This window comes from Cardiocondyla obscurior, linkage group LG13, assembly GCF_019399895.1.
Source record: "Cardiocondyla obscurior isolate alpha-2009 linkage group LG13, Cobs3.1, whole genome shotgun sequence".
NCBI classification, from domain to species: Eukaryota; Metazoa; Arthropoda; class Insecta; order Hymenoptera; family Formicidae; genus Cardiocondyla; species Cardiocondyla obscurior.
In genome coordinates this window covers 1,948,570-1,967,059 of record NC_091876.1, presented here as the reverse complement: position 1 = coordinate 1,967,059, position 18,490 = coordinate 1,948,570, and the positions used below count along the sequence as shown (strand labels likewise).

The window sequence follows — 18,490 nt, the reverse complement described above, 5'->3', positions numbered from 1 at the left end:
TCTCGACTCAAGTCTAATCGGATCAAGTTTATAAGTTTCAATTACGCAATTCGCGAGTGAAAATGCCAAGATCCGATAAACCGTCGATATCGTCCTCCGTTTTTCTTCCCTCTCTCTTTCTTTTTTCCTCCCTTTCCCTCTCTCTCATTTGAATACTCGCGACATTCTTGCCGCACGCCACCGTCAGCCGTTGCTCGGCACGTTGCACGCGAGTTCTTGGAATTTCCACGGGAATTCGCGACGCATCCGGCCATGGATGAGGTTCTCGAGTGCTGGGAGCAGATAGAGGAATGCGGTGTAAGTCGCACTTTAGAATTTCGTTGCCGGTGAATTCGACGCGGAGCCAGAACAATCTCGCGCGAGTTCATAACCTCTTTCGTGCTCTGACCGCTCAGAGCAGCCCCTTCGACGACGGGGAGACCCGTCCTTGACGCGTACCCTCGCGACGAAATCTTCCTAAACAACTGTCGCCACGCACGTGTTCCTCGCCGTCCGTGTACGTGAGTCTCGATCAATGCGTTCAACGTACGCGCTAATTACGATACCTGACGCTACCATAAGGACACGTTTTTACGCGGAACGTGCAAAGCCGTCGAACTTGTACGAACACGACCTTTTTCTCCCTTCAATAAATTTTCTGTCGAAGCCATCACATGCATTGTTTCTAGACGTTATTTAATGTTTCTGTTTTACGAAAAAGGAATGTAAAATTATGATGGATTTTAGGCACTTGACAAAAGACTGGAAGTCCTTGGATTAAACCCAGAAGAAGAGTTAGAATCATCTAGGTAGGCTGAGGTGAACATTTCCAGGGCTATTTTATGTCCTGTACTTTTCAAAATCGTTTAGAGATGTGTTGTATATAGTATATAGTATGTTATATAATCGATTTTTTGGACAGAAGCAGTCGAAGTGCAAACTCAAGGATGATTATATTAGGAGATGATGGTATTAGATCCCAGTATGTACCACCAAAGCCCATGGTAAAAATATTAAAAAGACCGACTGCGGATTTGCGGGGCAGCGGTGACGGTCCACTAAATGATGATAAACCTAAGCAACCTATTAAATCCCTAAAGCAGGTATAATATAATCGCATCGTTCACATTTATTCCATATTATGCATGTACGTGAGGACTTAATAAATTGGGTTTAGCGGGAGCAAGAATACGCGGAAGCGCGTAGGAGGATCCTGGGGGAAGAGAAAAGCCCAGAAGAGAAGACGCAAGAAGTCAACAGAATTCAGGCAAAGTCAGGTGCACCAAACGGCAGCAACTTTCCTAGTAACGTTGTTCGCATGCCCGCTGGCCCGGACGGCACTCGGGGCTTTAACGTACGTAGGTAGCGCGTCTTCCAATTCTTTTATTCCACCAGTCTTCTTCCTCTCCTTTCTACTTGCTGCCACGGGAAAGGAGAACGGCTATGAGGCCGACGACACGAGCTTTGCGCTGCAAAGCTCGAGCGAGCAAACGAGATATTATCGGAGTTGCGTTCTGGGATTTATCATCGTGCGTAGACTCAGCTTATCAAAGAATCGAGCGAGAATGGACGTAGCTGAGCGAAAATAAAAATGTTAATGTCGCGCTACATTATTCGGCCAATGCTCTCTTATACGATGGATACGAAAAAGTGACGAATGTAGCAGAAAAATAATTATATTTGTGTTTGTACATACATACGTACGTACAGATATAATTGTTTTTACACGTACGCAAACACTCACATACATATACACATATAACGGAATTACGACTTGGATAATACAAAAGGACAGATGCGTGAATTTATTACAAGTAAAGAAATAAATCGCATAAATTGTAAACTTGTATAGTATTTAATGGATTGTGTAATAAGTATGTGGACTGTGTATAATAATTAATTCCTCTGTATATATACACACATATTATACACATGTACAATTGTATGCAATATGTGATTCGTTTTGTTATTAAATCAAAGATACTTTTAACAGATAATTTTCATCGATGTTTTTTAATACGATGTAAACGTGATATAAATATGAAAGCGGAATTATTGCTATTCTTTTACAATTTTATATCAAATTGTAATGCTTTACTCGCATAAATCCAGCGCTAATTGTTTTTATACGATAGCATAGTTTATATTGTTTATAAAATGCAAATTTATCAGTGATTGAAGCTGCTTAAGTTACTTTGTACTGTTGCTTTTCTGAAATTAATTTATAATTATGACTCGTAATTGTCTGGCTGCGACAAGAACAATGCAATTATCTTCAAGCGTTAAGAGAATTTTACAACTTAAAATATATTAAAAATAAATTTGCCCTGTCCGGTAGTAGGCGTTCAAGCGTGATACTTGTGATAATGTCCGTATGTGTGTGCGCTATGTGTGTGTAGCTATGCGTGTATACGTACACGCGCGCGTTCACGCTCAACACATGTGTGAGTACGTCATGGCGCATGTCAAATTGCATGTCTGCCGCTATCAGCCTGCCTTCTCGTAGCATCTCGGTTATTTCTCGCAGTTTTAAAATGATGCTCGCGAGTTGCCTGTGGAAGTAGGCGTATTAGTGCCGAAAGTACCGTGTCGTTACAACCAGCGGGTTCGGAAGAATGGCGGAATCGAACGGGCCGATTCTTCACGTCATCGTCGTCGGGTTTCACCACAAGAAAGGCTGCCAGGTAAAGTCATAGGTTGATTAATTTGCGTTATCGTTACATTTGCGTCTTGCATACGATTAGTCGCACGTTCTAACGTAATGTCACTTTTTAGGTTGAATATTCATTTCCACCTCTAGTGCCTGGTGCTCCGAATGAGTGTCCGTTGGGCTGGAAGTATCTGCCCACGCTCGCTCTGCCTGATGGTTCCCACAATTACGACGAAGACACGGTTTATTTTCACTTGCCTAGTCTAAATGATCCGAAACGCACGATATACGGTATTTCGTGCTTTCGCCAAATACCTGTAGAGGTACGAACTATTTTACATTGACACAGATGCATGTAAGTTGCAACTTTGAATAAACATTGAACAAAAATATTTACAGAAATTAAAGAATCGCACGTCTGATATAACAAGAGGCACGGTTCAAAAGTCAGTTTGTGTGCTGAGTACTTTGCCTTTGTATGGACACATTCAGGTGAAAATGGCCCTGATAACGCATGCATATTTTGAGGAAGGAGATTTTAGCAAAGTATCTTTGTTAGAGGATACTTATCATCATCTTAATTCGTGTATGAGCAGTGAAAGTCAGATACCACCACAAATATTTGTTGGTAAGAGTAATAAAGAAAATTGCTACTTAACAAAATTTAAGTCATGACATTTATTTTAATATGTATAAATTATTTACAGGTTTGTCTGCAAGAGATTTTATATTGCAATTCCGTCACAAAGTGTTGCTTTTATTTAAATTATTCTTGCTCGAGAAAAGGATAGTCTTTTATCAATCGCCTGTACAGCCGTTATGTGCTACAATATTAACTTTATTGTCATTGTATCCAGACATGATCGAACACGGTCTCCAACAAGCGGCTTGTGTGAGGTAATTAAAAAAAAATTTAAAGAAATTTTTTTTTAATTAAAAATTAATTAAAAAAAATTTAAAGAAATTTTTTTTTTATTAAAAATTAATTAAAAAAAATTTAAAGAAATTTTTTTTTATTAAAAATTAATTTAAAAAATTTTAAGAAATTTTTTTTTTATTAAAAATTAATTTTAAAAATTTAAAGAAATTTTTTTTTATTAAAAATTAATTTTAAAAAATTTAAAGAAATATTTTTTAAATTAAATATTGTAGCAATAGCAAGTTTAGTAAATAAATTAATCCTCATTTTCTTTAGACCATCCAGACCGATGTCACCAATTCCGACTTTTGATGAAGAAGAAATCTCAATAAATAATGTCGACGATTTTAACTTGTCCTCTTCTTGCATCGTCAAAGAAAATATGTCGAATGCGAGTCACGAACAATGCAACGACAACAGTAACAGAAATTCTCTATGCATTAATGACAACAAAACCATGGAGTCGATGGAGGGTAAATGCTTGGATGAGTTGCAGCAAGTAACTTTACAAAAAAATAACAACGATAATGAAAATTTAAATATAAAAGTCATTGAAATAGAATCGGCGCAAGAATGCACTGAATCTTATTTAGAGGAAAGCAATTCTAAATACTCGCCAAAGCCGAACGATAATGTGCACAGGGTACATAGTGTAAATGCCATTACGTTAAGCACAGGTGATCCAGATAACGGCTTACCTCGTGACGCGAGTAGCGATACACTTTCTGACGCGAGATTAACGAATAATATTACGCAAATCGCGCACATTAATCCGGAATTGTGTGGCCTACCTCTGGAGTTATTTACGAAGGTAACGATATCTAATCTGTAAAATATATATGTATAATTTCGGGGAATATTTTGCAAATTTTAAAGTATACATTAATTTTTAGGGATATCTCTGCTTACCTTACCTATCGTTACCCTATTTGGATTTGTTAGGGGACATTAACGTTAGAGGATACATAGTAGGTGCAACAAATGTGCTGTTTAAACAAAAAAAGCAGCTGATCGATGTTCTAATCGAGGTAAGCTTAAATAATGTTAGTCGTACATTTTAATCGTTATTTAATGCAAACGGTGTGACTTAATCGCGCATTACATTTACGAAAGATCGAAAACACGCGGATAGAGGCGACCGATCCTGAGCTTAGACGGCAGCTGCATCTCACTACTGAAGATCTGAGATTTGCCGATTACGTCGTAAGGCATGTGGCCGAACCTCGAAAAGATATTTTTTTAGACGGAGTGGGATGGGAGGGTGGTGACGAATGGATCAGAACGCAATTTCGAGTGTATTTGTTGAGTATGTTGCGTACATCTATGCAGCAAGATAGTCGTCAGTCGGATCATTACAATGCGGCATTCATGTCCGCGTGGCGCACCACAAATAATTATAAGGCCTGGTGTAACGCAAACAAGCCAGAGATACACAATATTGAACCCGGTCATCCCTTTGCCGGTCAACTTTCTGTTCAAGATATGAAGTTGCGCTTGTCTCAGTAAGTACAAAAATATATTTATAATAAAAAAAAATATAATTAATCAGTTCCATTTATTACTTTTTATGCTTTATTTTGTCAAGAATTTAATTTTTAAGAAAGCAAAACCCTTTGCTATTTCAGTACAATGCAAAATACGGAAAGTGGTAGAAAGTTAAATCAAGCAATGGCATCGACTGGACGTGCAGTGGCCACAACTGGGAAAGCCGTAGGTAAGATCTATTTATTTTAAATATATATACGACGGAAAGTACATTTAAGTATTTTGCTATAATTTATGCACTGAGAAACAGATATGGCATTTGTCGCAACGAAGGCGATTAGCGTATGACGCTATAATATATTAATATGTGTTTTAAAAACTACAATATATATTTCTCTGTAATTTTTATATTTTATATTTACATGCTTTAAATATAATTAATCTGTTATATTATAACAAATGTTAAATTAGACGTGCAATTTAATTCCGTAAAACGTTAAATGTAAAATTTAAAATTGTGTGTATAAAAATATTATTTGTGGGGTTAACATTTTACAAGGGGGAGCGCTGTCGCAAGCAAAAGGAGCATTTTCAAACTGGTGGAGCACACTAACGACAGTTCAACCAGTCGATGAAGTAAAGATTGACAACCAGACAACGAACAACCATCATGCAGTATCATCCAACGTTTCTGACAAAGAATCTGTCGAAGACGAAGAGATGAATATCTCCGCAAGTAATAACGCAGATCTTACCGTAGATCTTGATTAATGCGAAAACGTATCCCAATTAAATTAAAGAAACAAAAGTGATGAGAGCTCGAAATACGAGATATTTGGACATTAGTACAGAACGTAGTATATAGATACATAAAATTGAAACAAGAAACTCTTTGAAAGATTCGTGTATGGCGTGCTTGTCAAATAATTGAATTTTTTCAAATTTTTTTATTATAATTTTTAGCAAGGTAAATCACAAAGAAAATATTGAAAATTAAATCTTTACGTACGTACAGATTATATTAATGTGATATTCGCAACTTTGCGAGATTTTTTTAGGCTGTCTAGCAAGTGCTAGAAGTTAAGCCAATATATTAATGGATTTAAGTACAAATTTTTATAATTTCTATTATTTTCTTTTTAATAAGATGTACGATATAGTTTTGTTACAGCAAGATAGCCATCGCCAATAATCTTTAATCCATCTTTTTCATTTTTTTTTTAATTATTGGCGAATTATAATTTAGCAACTATACATATATAAAAATATTTAATGATTTAAAACTTTAATTAATAGAGAAAGCATTTTTTCAGTCGTAAATTTTCTCAAGGACTATATTTACACACATATATTACAAGTACAATAATTATATAATTGTTTTGTTTATACATAGAGATATTTTCGCTTAAGAAGTACCTGCATCCTTTGTATATAAAGTATAAAAATAAGTACAGCATATTTATACGTTGCACACGTTTATATATATATACATATATATATCGCGATTATCATGATTTTTCGTGCTCTTCATGGGTTATCTTAACATTTTAATCTCACTTGCCTTTTACAATTAAAAAAAAAAGAAAACTTATTCTCCTTTAAACGCAAGAAAAGTGGCATATCTGATATACGTTACATCGCATCTTATCAACCATAACATTTTTATATCGGTGAAAATCAATATTTTGTTGTATTGTCATGGAAAGCAGATTACGTAGTAGAAAATAGGCGAAAAATTAAGAACTGGGACAGGCGGTATCAGAATAAACATTGTACATTGTTCCATAATTAATTTCTAAGGCTAATCCTGTTATTGACAATATTGCTACCTCCACTTATTGTCAAGATTATTGTACGATTACTTAGTTCTGTGTACAACACGACGATCCTTCATAATTTGACAGATCAGCGATGAAAGATCTAAATCCAGATAGATAGTTAAACTATATCCTTATATCCGTCGAATAAATCGTTAGCTTTTACCAAGCCAAGATCGTGGACGATCATTCGTGGAACGAAGAGCTGCCGTTAATTGTAACCGAAAATAACAATTCAATCAAGCTTATAATAGAGCACACACGTACATTATTTTTAGTGCTATTAGCGTAGCCATTATGATAACATACATAACGTCGGATTAAGGTGAAAAGAAAATACTTGGCTGCAATCATATTTTAGAGTTACGTAAAATAATTTTTGTAGCAGTATTAATTTATAATTCGCTCCTTCGTAGAGCTTAGTCGTACTTAATACTCTTTATTCTATTTTTACGTCGTTGTTACATTAATCAAATGGATCTTTAAACGGCCACATTTGGCGACTAATGTCGAATTGCGTTATATAGTTATAAAATCGATCTGTTAGGTAAATTTTATCTTAGGTTATTATTTAATAGACGATGATACGTAGGAATTAAGCGAGCTGTTTATCTTGAATACGATCGAGAATAATCCAATTTCAGTGGCAATTTTTTGCCTGGTTATTCTCTGCGCTTGTACTCGCGCGGACATTTATCACTCTTTAAAGTAAACGACTCGCACGTAACGATAAGTTTAGTTTAAGTCTTAAAGTCCTATAGATGCTTTTTTGTGATATTTAGTTTGTTATGATCTGCGAGTCAAAGCAATTTTTTTTTTTTTTAAAGACAATTCTACGAAAGTAATTTTGTTATTTGAAATACGTCTTTGTTTTTGTGTATAAGTATTTAAAGTGTGCCAAATGTGGAGCGTATACATTCTTAGAAACACCGATGTGCGAGCGAAATGTATTTTGCAATGCGACGCAATGCGAATTGAAGCGTAAAACAAGCAGTCAATTAATTTATTGAACGTTTGATGATTACTTAAATTACGACATGTGCTTGAACTCGTGCAGACAACAAATTTTGCCCGCACCGTCTCGAAAAGTAAATTAGTTGAGCGTGTAGAAGTCAATGTTCCATACATAGATGTATTTTTATTTAAAGTCGTTCATAACACGCGTGTACATATATTTTATTTATTGCGAAGCGTATTTTTCGGCATGTTTTTTCACGAAAGTATACGGAACTTTGATATTTCACAAGCCGTAAAGAAATTTATGTGCGAATGAGCTTTGCGTATTAAGAAATGCAAACCTAGTTGATTTGTTATCTCGCGAATAGTGCGAAAATGGCATAGAAGGTATAACGATCCAAGTCTGCACAGCTTAGATGTTACATTATTATGCGCGGACAAGTTATTTAAGACCCTCCCTCTCCCGCCCACGTTGAACATGACCGAATATGTTTTCTATATTTGTAAAAGACGAGTTTATACAGCTTGCAAAAATGTAAAGGGAGCAGAGCGTCGCGATCTTATCGTATTGTACTGTAATCTATGACTTGTAGCATCTTTCGTCAAAATATTAAGGAGTAATATATTCGATCTTGATGTGTTTTCAGGTCCTGTTTATACGGCACGAGTATCATTACCATTAGCCCTCAAACAGAATGCAGTCCTAACCAGAATGCAGTCCTAATCAGCCTATTTCTTTCCGCTTACGTCTCAAGATTTAATGCATGAAGTTAAGTGTTTGTTTTTTTTTTTTTTAATTAATGCGCTAGACAAAAAAAAGAAAAGATAACAAAAGAAAGTTTGTAAAAATCGTTCCGACTACCGTAACTCAGCGTTCATTCGACCGTCGGTTATACTACACTCGCGATATTTGTTTTCGCCGTGTCAATTAGTTTTTAATCGGTGATAATTAAGGTATATTTATTACGCGACTGCGCCTCGGGTCATATTCAATTATTCGCGGGCACGTGGCGAACGGTGTGAACGCGCCCTTATTAAAATGATGCGGCGCGGTGGCTAGTAGGGAAACGAAAGCGAGAACCACATGGGGGAATAATCTCGCCGCGAGAACCGTGACTGGTCAGCCGACGCGCCGGCGAATAAACATCGTAGCTCACCGATAATAGCCGAAGCGCCTCCGTAAGGTGCCGCTCGGCCCGCGGGAGTTGAGAGAGAGACAACAGAGGAGAGGTCGTGCGAACGCCATGGTGTGTGATTGGCGGCGTCACTGTCGTCGTTGTCGCGGTGATCGCCGTTGAGTACCGCGACTCGCGAGTGCGACGGAAACCGTCGAGCAGGGTGGGCCGCGTGAACCTCGAGGACGTAGTAGACCGTAGTCGGCGGACAAGAAGACACGAGCGCGGGCGTATGTATGCGAGGCCGGGTGAAAAAGGACGCGGCGCCGCGTCGGCACGTTTAAAAGACTACTAGTGGCAGCAGCAGGTCGTGGCGCGCGGGGCCGCGGTCGGCGCTCCGTTCCGCTCGGCGCCGCGCCGCGCCGCGCCACGCCGCGTCGTCGCGCCGTGACGCGCGGTGCAGTGCAGTGTGTACCCGTACGAGGCCGCGTGCGCGCGCGCGCGCCTGCCCGCGCGTGTCTGCTTCTACTACGCGACGTACATGTGTGCGTGTGTGTGTCGCGAGAGTGCCTCCGTGTTCGCGCTTCTGTGTATCGAGAAGAGAGTGCATTACGGTTCCTGCCGAGGTGAGCTTTTTAGTACGAATACTGTCGGGCCAGCGAGCGAGAGTACGGCCGACGTGCGCGCGTTACCGGCATCCGAGATTTTGCCCGTGTCATCGTTCCAAGTGTTGTTGTCGTCGTCGTCGTCCTCGCCGCCGCCGACGTCGTCGCCGTCATCGTCATCGCCGCCGTCATCGTCTCCGTCTACGTTCGTCGTCAACGTCGTCAACGTCGTCATCGTTATTATCATCGTCGCCGCCGTAATAGTGTCGTGTTGTGATCGTCGCGCGCGGTACGCGCGTCGTGTAACCGCCGTCCTCGCGTCTCTCAGTGCCGCAGTTAACGACCCGGTGCATCGTGACCGCGGTGAGCCGCGGCCTCCCCGGGTGGCGCGCGGTGGCCCCCGTCGCGAAAGAGTGCGCCATGCGAGAGAGGGATAAATCGGTGACTGGCAGGCGGCGGCCATCTTCCAGATGAGTTTTTCCTCCTTTCTTCCGATAAACGAGGCGCGCTATGTCGTGAGGAAGGAAGACGGCGAAGGCGAGCGATCGTAAGAGAGATCAACTGAAAAGAGTGAGAGAGAGAGCGCGAAGACGGAGGGACCGAGGGAGAAAGGAGCAAAGGTACACGAGAAAGGTGCAAGGAAGAAGGAAATTATCGTCTGCGTCGTTTATCATATGCGACGAGAGATGCGGTGAACGGCGCGTGCTGTTCGGCGGAGTCACGAAATTTCACGAGCGCGTGTCGCCGTTTCGACCAACCTTCGGCTCGCTCGGACCAACGGAAACGGCCGCTCGCGCGCTCCCCAAGAAAAGAGACGGGACACCTTATTGGAAGTGCACTATTTGCCACGCGTGAAGAAAGAAGAAATAGACAGAGAGGGGAAGCGGAGCGGAAGGCGCAGAGAGAGAGAGAGAGATAAACGTGCGGGGGAAGAAAACGGAAGCGGTGCCGAGTGAAAAGGAACACGGAGAAGTCTGACTTCCCCTATCGTCGCGCATTTTCCTCGTAATCGCATCGTTCGCGCGAGAACGCGAAAAGACCGGCGGCCGGACGAAGGCTGAAGAAAGAAGTACATAAAGGAATCGGAGGAAAAGAGAGAGAAACAAGTGAGTCACGCGCCGCGTTATTTCTTCCTGCGATCTCTCGAGGAGCGCGTTTGTCGGTGCGGAATCGATTACTTCGGCCGTGTGTAACCTCCAAGTCTCACCGGCTGGACGTCGCGAGGAAACTGCGAGCGGCGGTCGGGGGGGCGGGACGCGGGCGGAGAAGGCGGACTGGGTTCTCGGCGACCCGAACCGTCGTCGCCGTCGCCGTTGTTACCGTAGGCTGCCTTGCCTCGCCTCGTCCCGTCTCGTCTCGTATCATCTCGTCTCGTTTAGCCTCGTCTCGCCTCGCCGTCCCGTTTTCACGCTCGGGATTTCACGCGCGCGCTGCCCACCGCGCAAACTAGAGCCGATTTTCGAAACGTCCTTAACGGCTCCTGTGCACGATCGTCGCCGGATCTCCGGGCGAGGGGGGGAGGGGTCGCGAGCACCACAGATTTCGCGTATGCGATGCGGGATTAAACGGCCGGCCGTGTCTCTCGGATCAATTTGCCCTCCCTCTTTTTCGTCGGCGAGCGAAGCCGGCGCCTACGCGGTCGGTATTGTTGCGTTATAATTTTGTCGACGCCAATATCGGGGCCAACGGCGGATCGCGATAGTACGGCGCAATTCTCGCGCGAAAAAGAAATAAAAAAAAATTCAACGCGAAGCGGTGCATCGCGATTGTGCGGTCGGCGCGTCTACAATCGCGTTGCGTTTGTCGCTACCGTTCGTCCGACGAATTTCTCCGTTCGGTGTTCACCACGGTACGGTTCGAGACCGAGCAGACGTTATCGGCGATCAACGCCATCTTTAAGATTTTGAATGGGGGGATCCTTACCGTTCGATTCAAGCGACTTTTACGCCTCCACGTCACGTCCCGGCGTGCGATAGAAATCGATCGTGCGCGATTAGTCGTGCGCTGCCGTGATGACAATCGTCCGTTGTGCAATTTAGGTTCGGGTTCGGGCAGTCCTCGGCGGAAAGTGCCAATTCTTGGCTCGCATCGACACGTATCCCTGTTGTCCCGCGCCGCATCGTCCTCTCCATAGGGAGGATCGTGGAGAATAGGTTTACGACCAAAGTCCAGCGTGCGCGTTAAACACCGTCAAGGTTTTCGCACGAATTTTTACGCTCCCGGAATCCCGATTGGATTATGCGCGCGGCTGCTACGTCCGAAGGATATCCTCGCCCCACGCCATAGAGATAAGCGTGCGAAGTCCCCCGTGTCCGAAATTTCGAGGCCAAAGAGCGCAAAGTGGCCTGCGCCGACCGCCAATTATTTTCCGTCGGGTATCGTTCGTTCTCGCGTTCACGTGTTTCGTCGTAGTCGGCGTTTCGAATCGACCGTCATAGTCCGTCGATCGCATCGAGCGATCCTCCTCGCGCGAACGACACCAATTCGATCGATCCGGTCCAGCTTACAATTAGATTTCCTCCGCGGGGCGACGACTCGGCGTTAGGCACGGCGTGTGCACGTGTTTTTTTTTTTCTCGAGAGCCACGGCGATTCGCGAAAAAAACGGTTGCGAGGGAAAAATAAATTAAAAAAAAAAAATATAAGGGAAGCGAAAAAGGAAACGAGACGAGACGGGACGGGAAGAAGCGCAGCAGCGGCTACGGCGGCAGTTGTGTAGACGCGCGTGATGGTGCTGTTACAGGAGGGAGATCGTGAGCGGTGGCCCTTCCGGATGACCGGCTAACGCGATCGGGAGTGCGCGAAAATCTTCACAGTGCGGTTGCCCACCCGGTACATCGCGATCGAGAGAGAGCCGTAGTGTGAGATCAATAATGAGACAGGTGCTCTCATTGGTGTAAAGTGATGCGGCGGAGCTGAGAGTTTTGTCGGGCGGCACTCTAGGGCTCATGAAAAGTGTATCCGGTGCGCGTAACGACGCCGCCGCCGTCAAAGACCAACGTGCCGCGAGACATTCCAGCAAGTTGGATCAGTGTAATTATAATGTAGTGCCAACTCTGCAAATGGATAAACAGGGATGACTGATAATTGCTGGAACTCTGGTGGTGGTAAGTCCTTTTCTTATTATCTCTTTACTCTCTGCTTTCCTCTGGCTCCTCGGGCAAGCTTCGCTCTACCGATTCCGACAAGTGTTCCCCTTCGCGAGGAATCTCGGTGAGCCCGGTGTATGAAAATACGGATGTTATTTCGGTCTCTTATAATACGCGAGATTAGATAAGTAACGCCGAGGCTAAATCAACCCGGGCGGACATACCGTCGCGTCGACTGGTCGCTCAATTACGTTTATGTGTACGTATTACGAGATGTGCGGGATGCTAGTAACCCGCCCGGGCGACCGCAAAAACGTATTTCGTACCGTGCCGAGCCGGTAACGTAGCTGTTGGCGAGAAAACTTTTTGTTCACCTCGCGCGTAAAAATACTGCTCGAGGCACGCGACAGCCTTGATGGCTCGTTCCTAGACCGTTTTTGAAATCCTTGCTCGCGGAAAAATTAAAGGTGACGGCGCCATTCCGCGGATAGATCTCGCGTAAAAAAAAAAAAAACACAAATCTATTTTCGGCCAATTCATTTCCGAGTAAATACGCACGTCATATCCGTAAAAAGATACGCGGCGCGACTTTCCAGCATTCACTGAGATACAATATTGAAGGTCTCAGTTGACTCTTGCTCGTCCACGCTGCCTCTCGAACGATTATTCCCAGTTTGTTACGATAAAGAGAAAAACCCCATGGCGGAGAGTGTGTCACGTTGCTTCATCGCCCTGCGGGGACAATTTTTTTTTTCTTCTTCCCCTCCATCCTTTAGTTTTTTCTTTAGAAAACGAGACGTTCGCCAATCGTAGGTAGGTCTTGCAGTCTCTGCGGCGACGCGAAATTTTACAGACAGCGTAACGTTACATTTCGCCGATCGACGGCGTCGGTTTTATGGCGAAACTGAACGAATTTTTTTCAGGGGAGGAAAAAAAAATTAAAAAGTAGCGAAAGGTACTCGACTTTGAGAACAAATTATTTATTTTTCAAACAGAGATAAATTCGTACAAGAATGTGACGATTTTCGTGCAGCGTGCGAGCAAAGACGCTGCTTCTCGCGTTGCGCAAAGTTGCACGTTCATTGATCGTGACGAGGCAGGAATATTATTTTTTTTTTATTTCTTTTTTTTTTCCGTGCAGGCAGCGTAAAGAATAGACGCGACAGTGGCTCGCTATTTCGTGATAACAGATCGACCGGGAACCCGTTGTCTAATTAATTCCCTCCGCGAGCGTGTCGCCAAGCGCGGTCGTGGCCGACGACGAGGGACAAAGTTTCGCCGGGAGCGGAGTTCGGTGTCGCGTTTCGGCAACGTACGGCGGGACGACAACAAAGCGAATCCGTCGTATCTCGATGGCGTCGTGGCGCCCGCTAGGTTGCGAAGAGAGACGTCGGTGCTGGCGTTTCGATGGCATACTTTTTCAGAGGAACGCCGGTGGATTCAGACGCGGACGGACGCAGGCGCGCGTAATGCAACTTTACCGTGCGGAGAGCCCGCTCGCGAAACATCCTGAGCCGCGTCTCACATTGTTGCCCGCGCGCCTCGCTTTCTCCGCGCCTTTTGTAGAACGAACGAATGAGATTCCGCGATGGCCGTTGCCGCCGTGACACTTGTTCGACGTAAAACGTCGCGCCGTCGATGTAAAGGCGCCAAAGCAAAGCCCGAAAGGTGCCGGCGGTCGAGCCCCTCGCACGGTCCGCGGAATATCGCCGCGCTTGCGCGTCAAATCGCGACGTTCGATTATCCCGGCGGCGAGATCCAAGGGGTTTTCTGGACTCGTCGCGTCCGATATCGCCGCGCCGCCCGCCGTTCAGTAAAAGTGCGCATTGTTTTGAGTTGCGCAATTGAACCCGCCGCCGGGCGGGAGTCCGCGTTTTGTCTTCTCCGCGCCGGAGTCCGTTCGCCTATCCCAGACGCTACGAATAAAATAGCCTTGCCCCCGTTTTACATGAAAATTGTGCGCCGACGACGATGAGTTCAATGACTGCGCTACTGCACTCGCGCGAGCGAGCGCGCGGCCTCGCGCCTTCTCTCGTTCGGATTTATCGGCCGGTCGGACGCGCGGCGTCCCAGCTCTCTCGGCCCGAGCTGCTTTAATTGTCGCATACCGCCGTGTCCCTCTGCGCGCGACGTCAATTTTCCCATCACTTTCTCAATTTTCTCGCCGGATGCGGGCGCGCGAGCGCGCGCGCCGGGGTATCGGATCGCAGAAAAAAAAAAGAAAAAAAAATCTGTAAACATCGGCGTATGAAACAATGTTGCGCCGTTCGGTATCGCGCAACGGCCGGTCACGCATCGTGAACGTGTATAATGTCTTTAACGGATTGCAGTGATTCTCGAAAGTAACGGCGAGAGCAGTGCGACTCATTCAATCGTATACGTACGTGTATATACGCGAATCGACGTCGCGAAAAAGAGGAGGGAGAAATTCCGTCTGTAGAAATTCGAGTTTCCTTGCGATACACGCGGGCGGATCTTTTGTTTTTCGTTGCGCTGATATGCCTATCGCTTTGCTGATCAGCGAGTCTAGAGATGTATTGTCGATTATGAAAATCTCCAATTACAATTATTAAAAAAAAATATATGCAAACTCTCACCGTAAATTAAAAAAAAAAAAAATAACTTCAAGCTCGGAAGCATCCGTAGAGTTTCTTTATCTCCGAGGGTGAGATGGACATCAAGTCTAGACCCTATTCGTTACCTTGGTTAATAGCCCCATCCGCGACGTAAAATGACACGTAACGAGCGCATACGCTTTGTTTAACGCGCGAATCGTTTATTATTTCTGTCGGTTTGTCGATTTGACTAATTTTAGAGACGGTGCGGCGTGCCGCACAATAGAACACGGTTATTTGCGGAAAAGGATTCTATTCGACGCGAGTTAAATCCAATCTGTTTGATTAAAATAGATAATGCCCCCGTAAACGCTAATTATAGCGTTTGGATTGTGCCGTTTACGACGCTCGAGGATGTCCAGTTTATTACATGCGCGGTGATAGTCCGCGGCATATCGACAGCGTTTCGCTAGTTTACAATCGGTACACGTCGATGGTATCGGATGCTGGACGATGTCGACGATACGGCGGATGTTGTCGTTGAAACGTAATCGCAGCTTCCCGTAGGTTGTGCCGTTCCCGTACAAATTCTCTATTCGGAAGAATTCGAATTGCAGCTCGTCGTTTTACTTTTTTTTTTTTTTTTTTTGTAGAATTACCTCGCTGAGATCGCAAAGATTTTTGCAAGCTTCTTTCGAGCCAACGGCGAGAGAATAACCCACGAACTAAATCGGCGACCTCCAGACATCTCTCCGCGGATTTCTCTCTCGCCGAGGAATTTTATTCTCGTTCTCTCCACTGACCGGCGACAATGGACGCCCGTCTCCGATATTTAATATCGATTCCGCCGAAAATTTTCGCGTCAAATCCCCGGTCTCTTTGCGTCTTCTTCGTCCCGCATGGATGATCCTTCGTCTCTTTCTCCACGCTCTTTTCATTCTCTCTGTCTATCGTCTTCGTTTCTTTCGTTCCGACGTATCGCGATAAGGTTTTCGATCAGGATACACGGTCCCCCGTACGCAATCGATTTTTTCATAAATCGTGGATAGGCTTTCTCGAGCTTTACTCTGGATTTCTTCGTTATCTTTCCATCGACGCCACGGGCGAAAAAGTCGAAGATTGTAATTCGCTGACTTGTTGTTCCAGGCGCTGGCGTCAAGATGGAGCACTTTCAGGCCACCCTGGACCCAAGGAAGCAGGAGTTATTGGAGGCCCGCTTTCTCGGAGCGAGGGTGAGCTGTTCTCTATAGTATATATTCGCTTAGTAGATTTTCGCTTGACCTGTCGACACCCGTTGATCGATCTCGCATACTCCGAACCGCCGAAAAATCCGAGTGAATTAATTCGCGACGCCGCGCGATCGCGGTTACCGCCCGTACGTCCGCGGAGCAAGGCTCGCGTTTCGTTCGCAAATTTTCCACTTGTCTCGTTTTATCGCGCTCACGCAGGCCCGGCAGCACGCATCGACCGTCGACCTTTATCTCTTGACGAAATCGCGACGTTCGAATTGTCACGCACGCCGTTACAACGCGATTGCTCTCATTTTCTATTACCCCGAGCCCTTAAATCCCAACGTAGAAATGACACAGAAATCGACTGTCGCTCGCGGCGACCGCCACTGCCCGATCCGATAAAATTCAACAATCAACGTCAAAATTACGTTACTGACAGCAACAGGGTAGTTGAAACGTAGAAAAAAAAATAATCGTACGGTTAAATAAAGTACCTTAAGTAAAAATTTTATGAAATCAAACATTCGCGGGTACGAATCCCGTTTCGAAATTTCACTTCTGACGCGTTCTGTAGAAAGAGACTTTGTTACATTGGCGTAACTTGCTTCGACGTATATAATGTAATATTGACAATGACACGATATCGATCGCAGCTTGCATTTATTCAGGCATTTAGTGTCTGCGTCTCCCGATGACGTAATGTCGCCAAAGAATATCGACGAGCGAATGTCATCCCCGCGGGGTGTAAGAGGGGGGGAGGACAGTAAAAAGGAAGGAGGGACGGGATTGTATGTGTTACGTTAACGGCATTATTAAAGACGGCGACTACGCCCGGTTTCGGTTTGATATCTCCATTTTTGGAACTCCAAGCGGCGAGCGCGATTGGTACTTATTCCGGATTTCTAAATCAGTTATATTACCTGGAGCAAATCGCAATAATACTCGGTGTCCCAGAAATGGAATCGGTGAGATCGATGGGTTAAACGCGTATATGTATAACTAGGGGCAGAATAATATACATAGCTATAGCGGGATGGATATATTCATAGATACGTGGTACCGTCTATATCATCACGTCTGAATGCACGCGGGATAAGAGAGATTGAAAGACTCGTTCATCGGTGGTCAAGAAGAGGTGGTGGTCGTGCGCAACGTTCGACCGACGAAGTCAGGCAGACGTGGCGACGTCGTCGGGTCACTTGGGCTCGGTGCAAAGGCCCACGCGAAAAAAAAAAAATCACGGGCGTATTTCGCGTTCGTCGTATCAGCCCGGTGTCGTTCGTTTCGGCTTCTCGTTGACCGTCGGCCGAGGGATTATGAATATGGTGGAGAAACGATTGCTCGTTTAGTTATCGCGTTTGCCATCGCGTCTGAAGCGGCCGCGGCCGCACGAAAAGGTGTGGCCAATCGCGATGCACCGTGTGCGATCGTCCCGCGTGCTATCGGAAGCACAGCAACCTGGGGTCGTGCGCGACGACGTCACGTGGCGCTCTCACTTAGAGCACAGCAGTCAAGTGCGCGAGCCCGACGCGCTCTCGCGCGCCCGCTGAGCCGTGATAGTGAGGGAGGAGTAGCGGGCGGGGTGGAGGGAACGCGCTTAAGGGTGCTCTCACGTGGTTGACGACGTCACGGCCGGTATTCTCTTTCCTTTCTCTTTCTCTTCTGCCTTGCTCTTTCTCGCCCCCCGTTCTTCGTTAATTATTATTGACGGTGATTATAATTGCGTTACGACCGCGTTATATTTTTCTCTTCTTTCGATCCGTCGATTAATTACTTTTCGTAGCCAGGAAAGATCGCGACGGGATGGTCGCTCGACACGTGCCGCGAGAAGTCTTATCTGTACCCGCGACGCGCTCCTCCACTCGGGACGATATTTCTCCCGTACATCTTCATTCGCGAGTAACTCGACTCGCCCAGGGTCGCCATCGACCTCCTTCGCGGTCGGGGGATAAACCAAACTCCCCGGAGTTACCTCTGGTAATACGCGCGCAACAAGCTCGGATTTATAAACTCGGTGTATACGTACGATCGCGGTTTTATTTCCTCGCGCGAACATACATATATTTGATGCACTACGACGGGTGATCC

At 45.0% G+C, this 18,490-nt stretch overlaps 3 protein-coding genes across 6 annotated transcripts in view; all 3 read left to right on the top strand.

The window, feature by feature from the left end:
- The first annotated feature begins 21 nt into the window (after positions 1-21).
- Positions 22-1,976, top strand: LOC139107624 (SUZ RNA-binding domain-containing). 2 transcript variants are annotated; one of them, XM_070665374.1, is made up of 4 exons: positions 22-297; positions 727-788; positions 905-1,082; positions 1,157-1,976. In XM_070665374.1, exons 1-4 carry the CDS (start codon positions 253-255, stop codon positions 1,343-1,345), a joined length of 474 nt encoding a protein of 157 aa, XP_070521475.1. In that variant the 5' UTR covers positions 22-252; the 3' UTR covers positions 1,346-1,976. The 2 variants fall into 2 exon arrangements, with proteins under 2 accessions (XP_070521475.1, XP_070521474.1); XM_070665373.1 differs by having other exon boundaries at positions 35-297; positions 902-1,082.
- Positions 1,977-2,086: 110 nt separating this feature from the next.
- On the top strand, positions 2,087-8,464 carry LOC139107622 (late secretory pathway protein AVL9 homolog). Its single transcript, XM_070665369.1, has 9 exons — positions 2,087-2,663; positions 2,755-2,952; positions 3,029-3,257; positions 3,337-3,526; positions 3,825-4,359; positions 4,442-4,576; positions 4,662-5,050; positions 5,174-5,262; positions 5,593-8,464. Exons 1-9 carry the CDS (start codon positions 2,595-2,597, stop codon positions 5,802-5,804), a joined length of 2,046 nt encoding a protein of 681 aa, XP_070521470.1. The 5' UTR covers positions 2,087-2,594; the 3' UTR covers positions 5,805-8,464.
- Positions 8,465-9,602: 1,138 nt separating this feature from the next.
- The window catches only part of Tlk (Tousled-like kinase), a 37,194-nt gene continuing 28,306 nt past the window's right edge, over positions 9,603-18,490 (top strand). The window contains exons 1-3 of one of the 3 annotated variants that reach the window (XM_070665364.1): positions 9,603-10,633; positions 12,270-12,633; positions 16,317-16,402. In XM_070665364.1, coding sequence (XP_070521465.1) covers positions 12,603-12,633; positions 16,317-16,402 — 117 coding nt within the window. In that variant the 5' untranslated portion in view covers positions 9,603-10,633; positions 12,270-12,602. The remainder of the gene's footprint in view (positions 10,634-12,269; positions 12,634-16,316; positions 16,403-18,490) is intronic. The other 2 variants (XM_070665363.1, XM_070665365.1) reach the window with 2 other exon arrangements.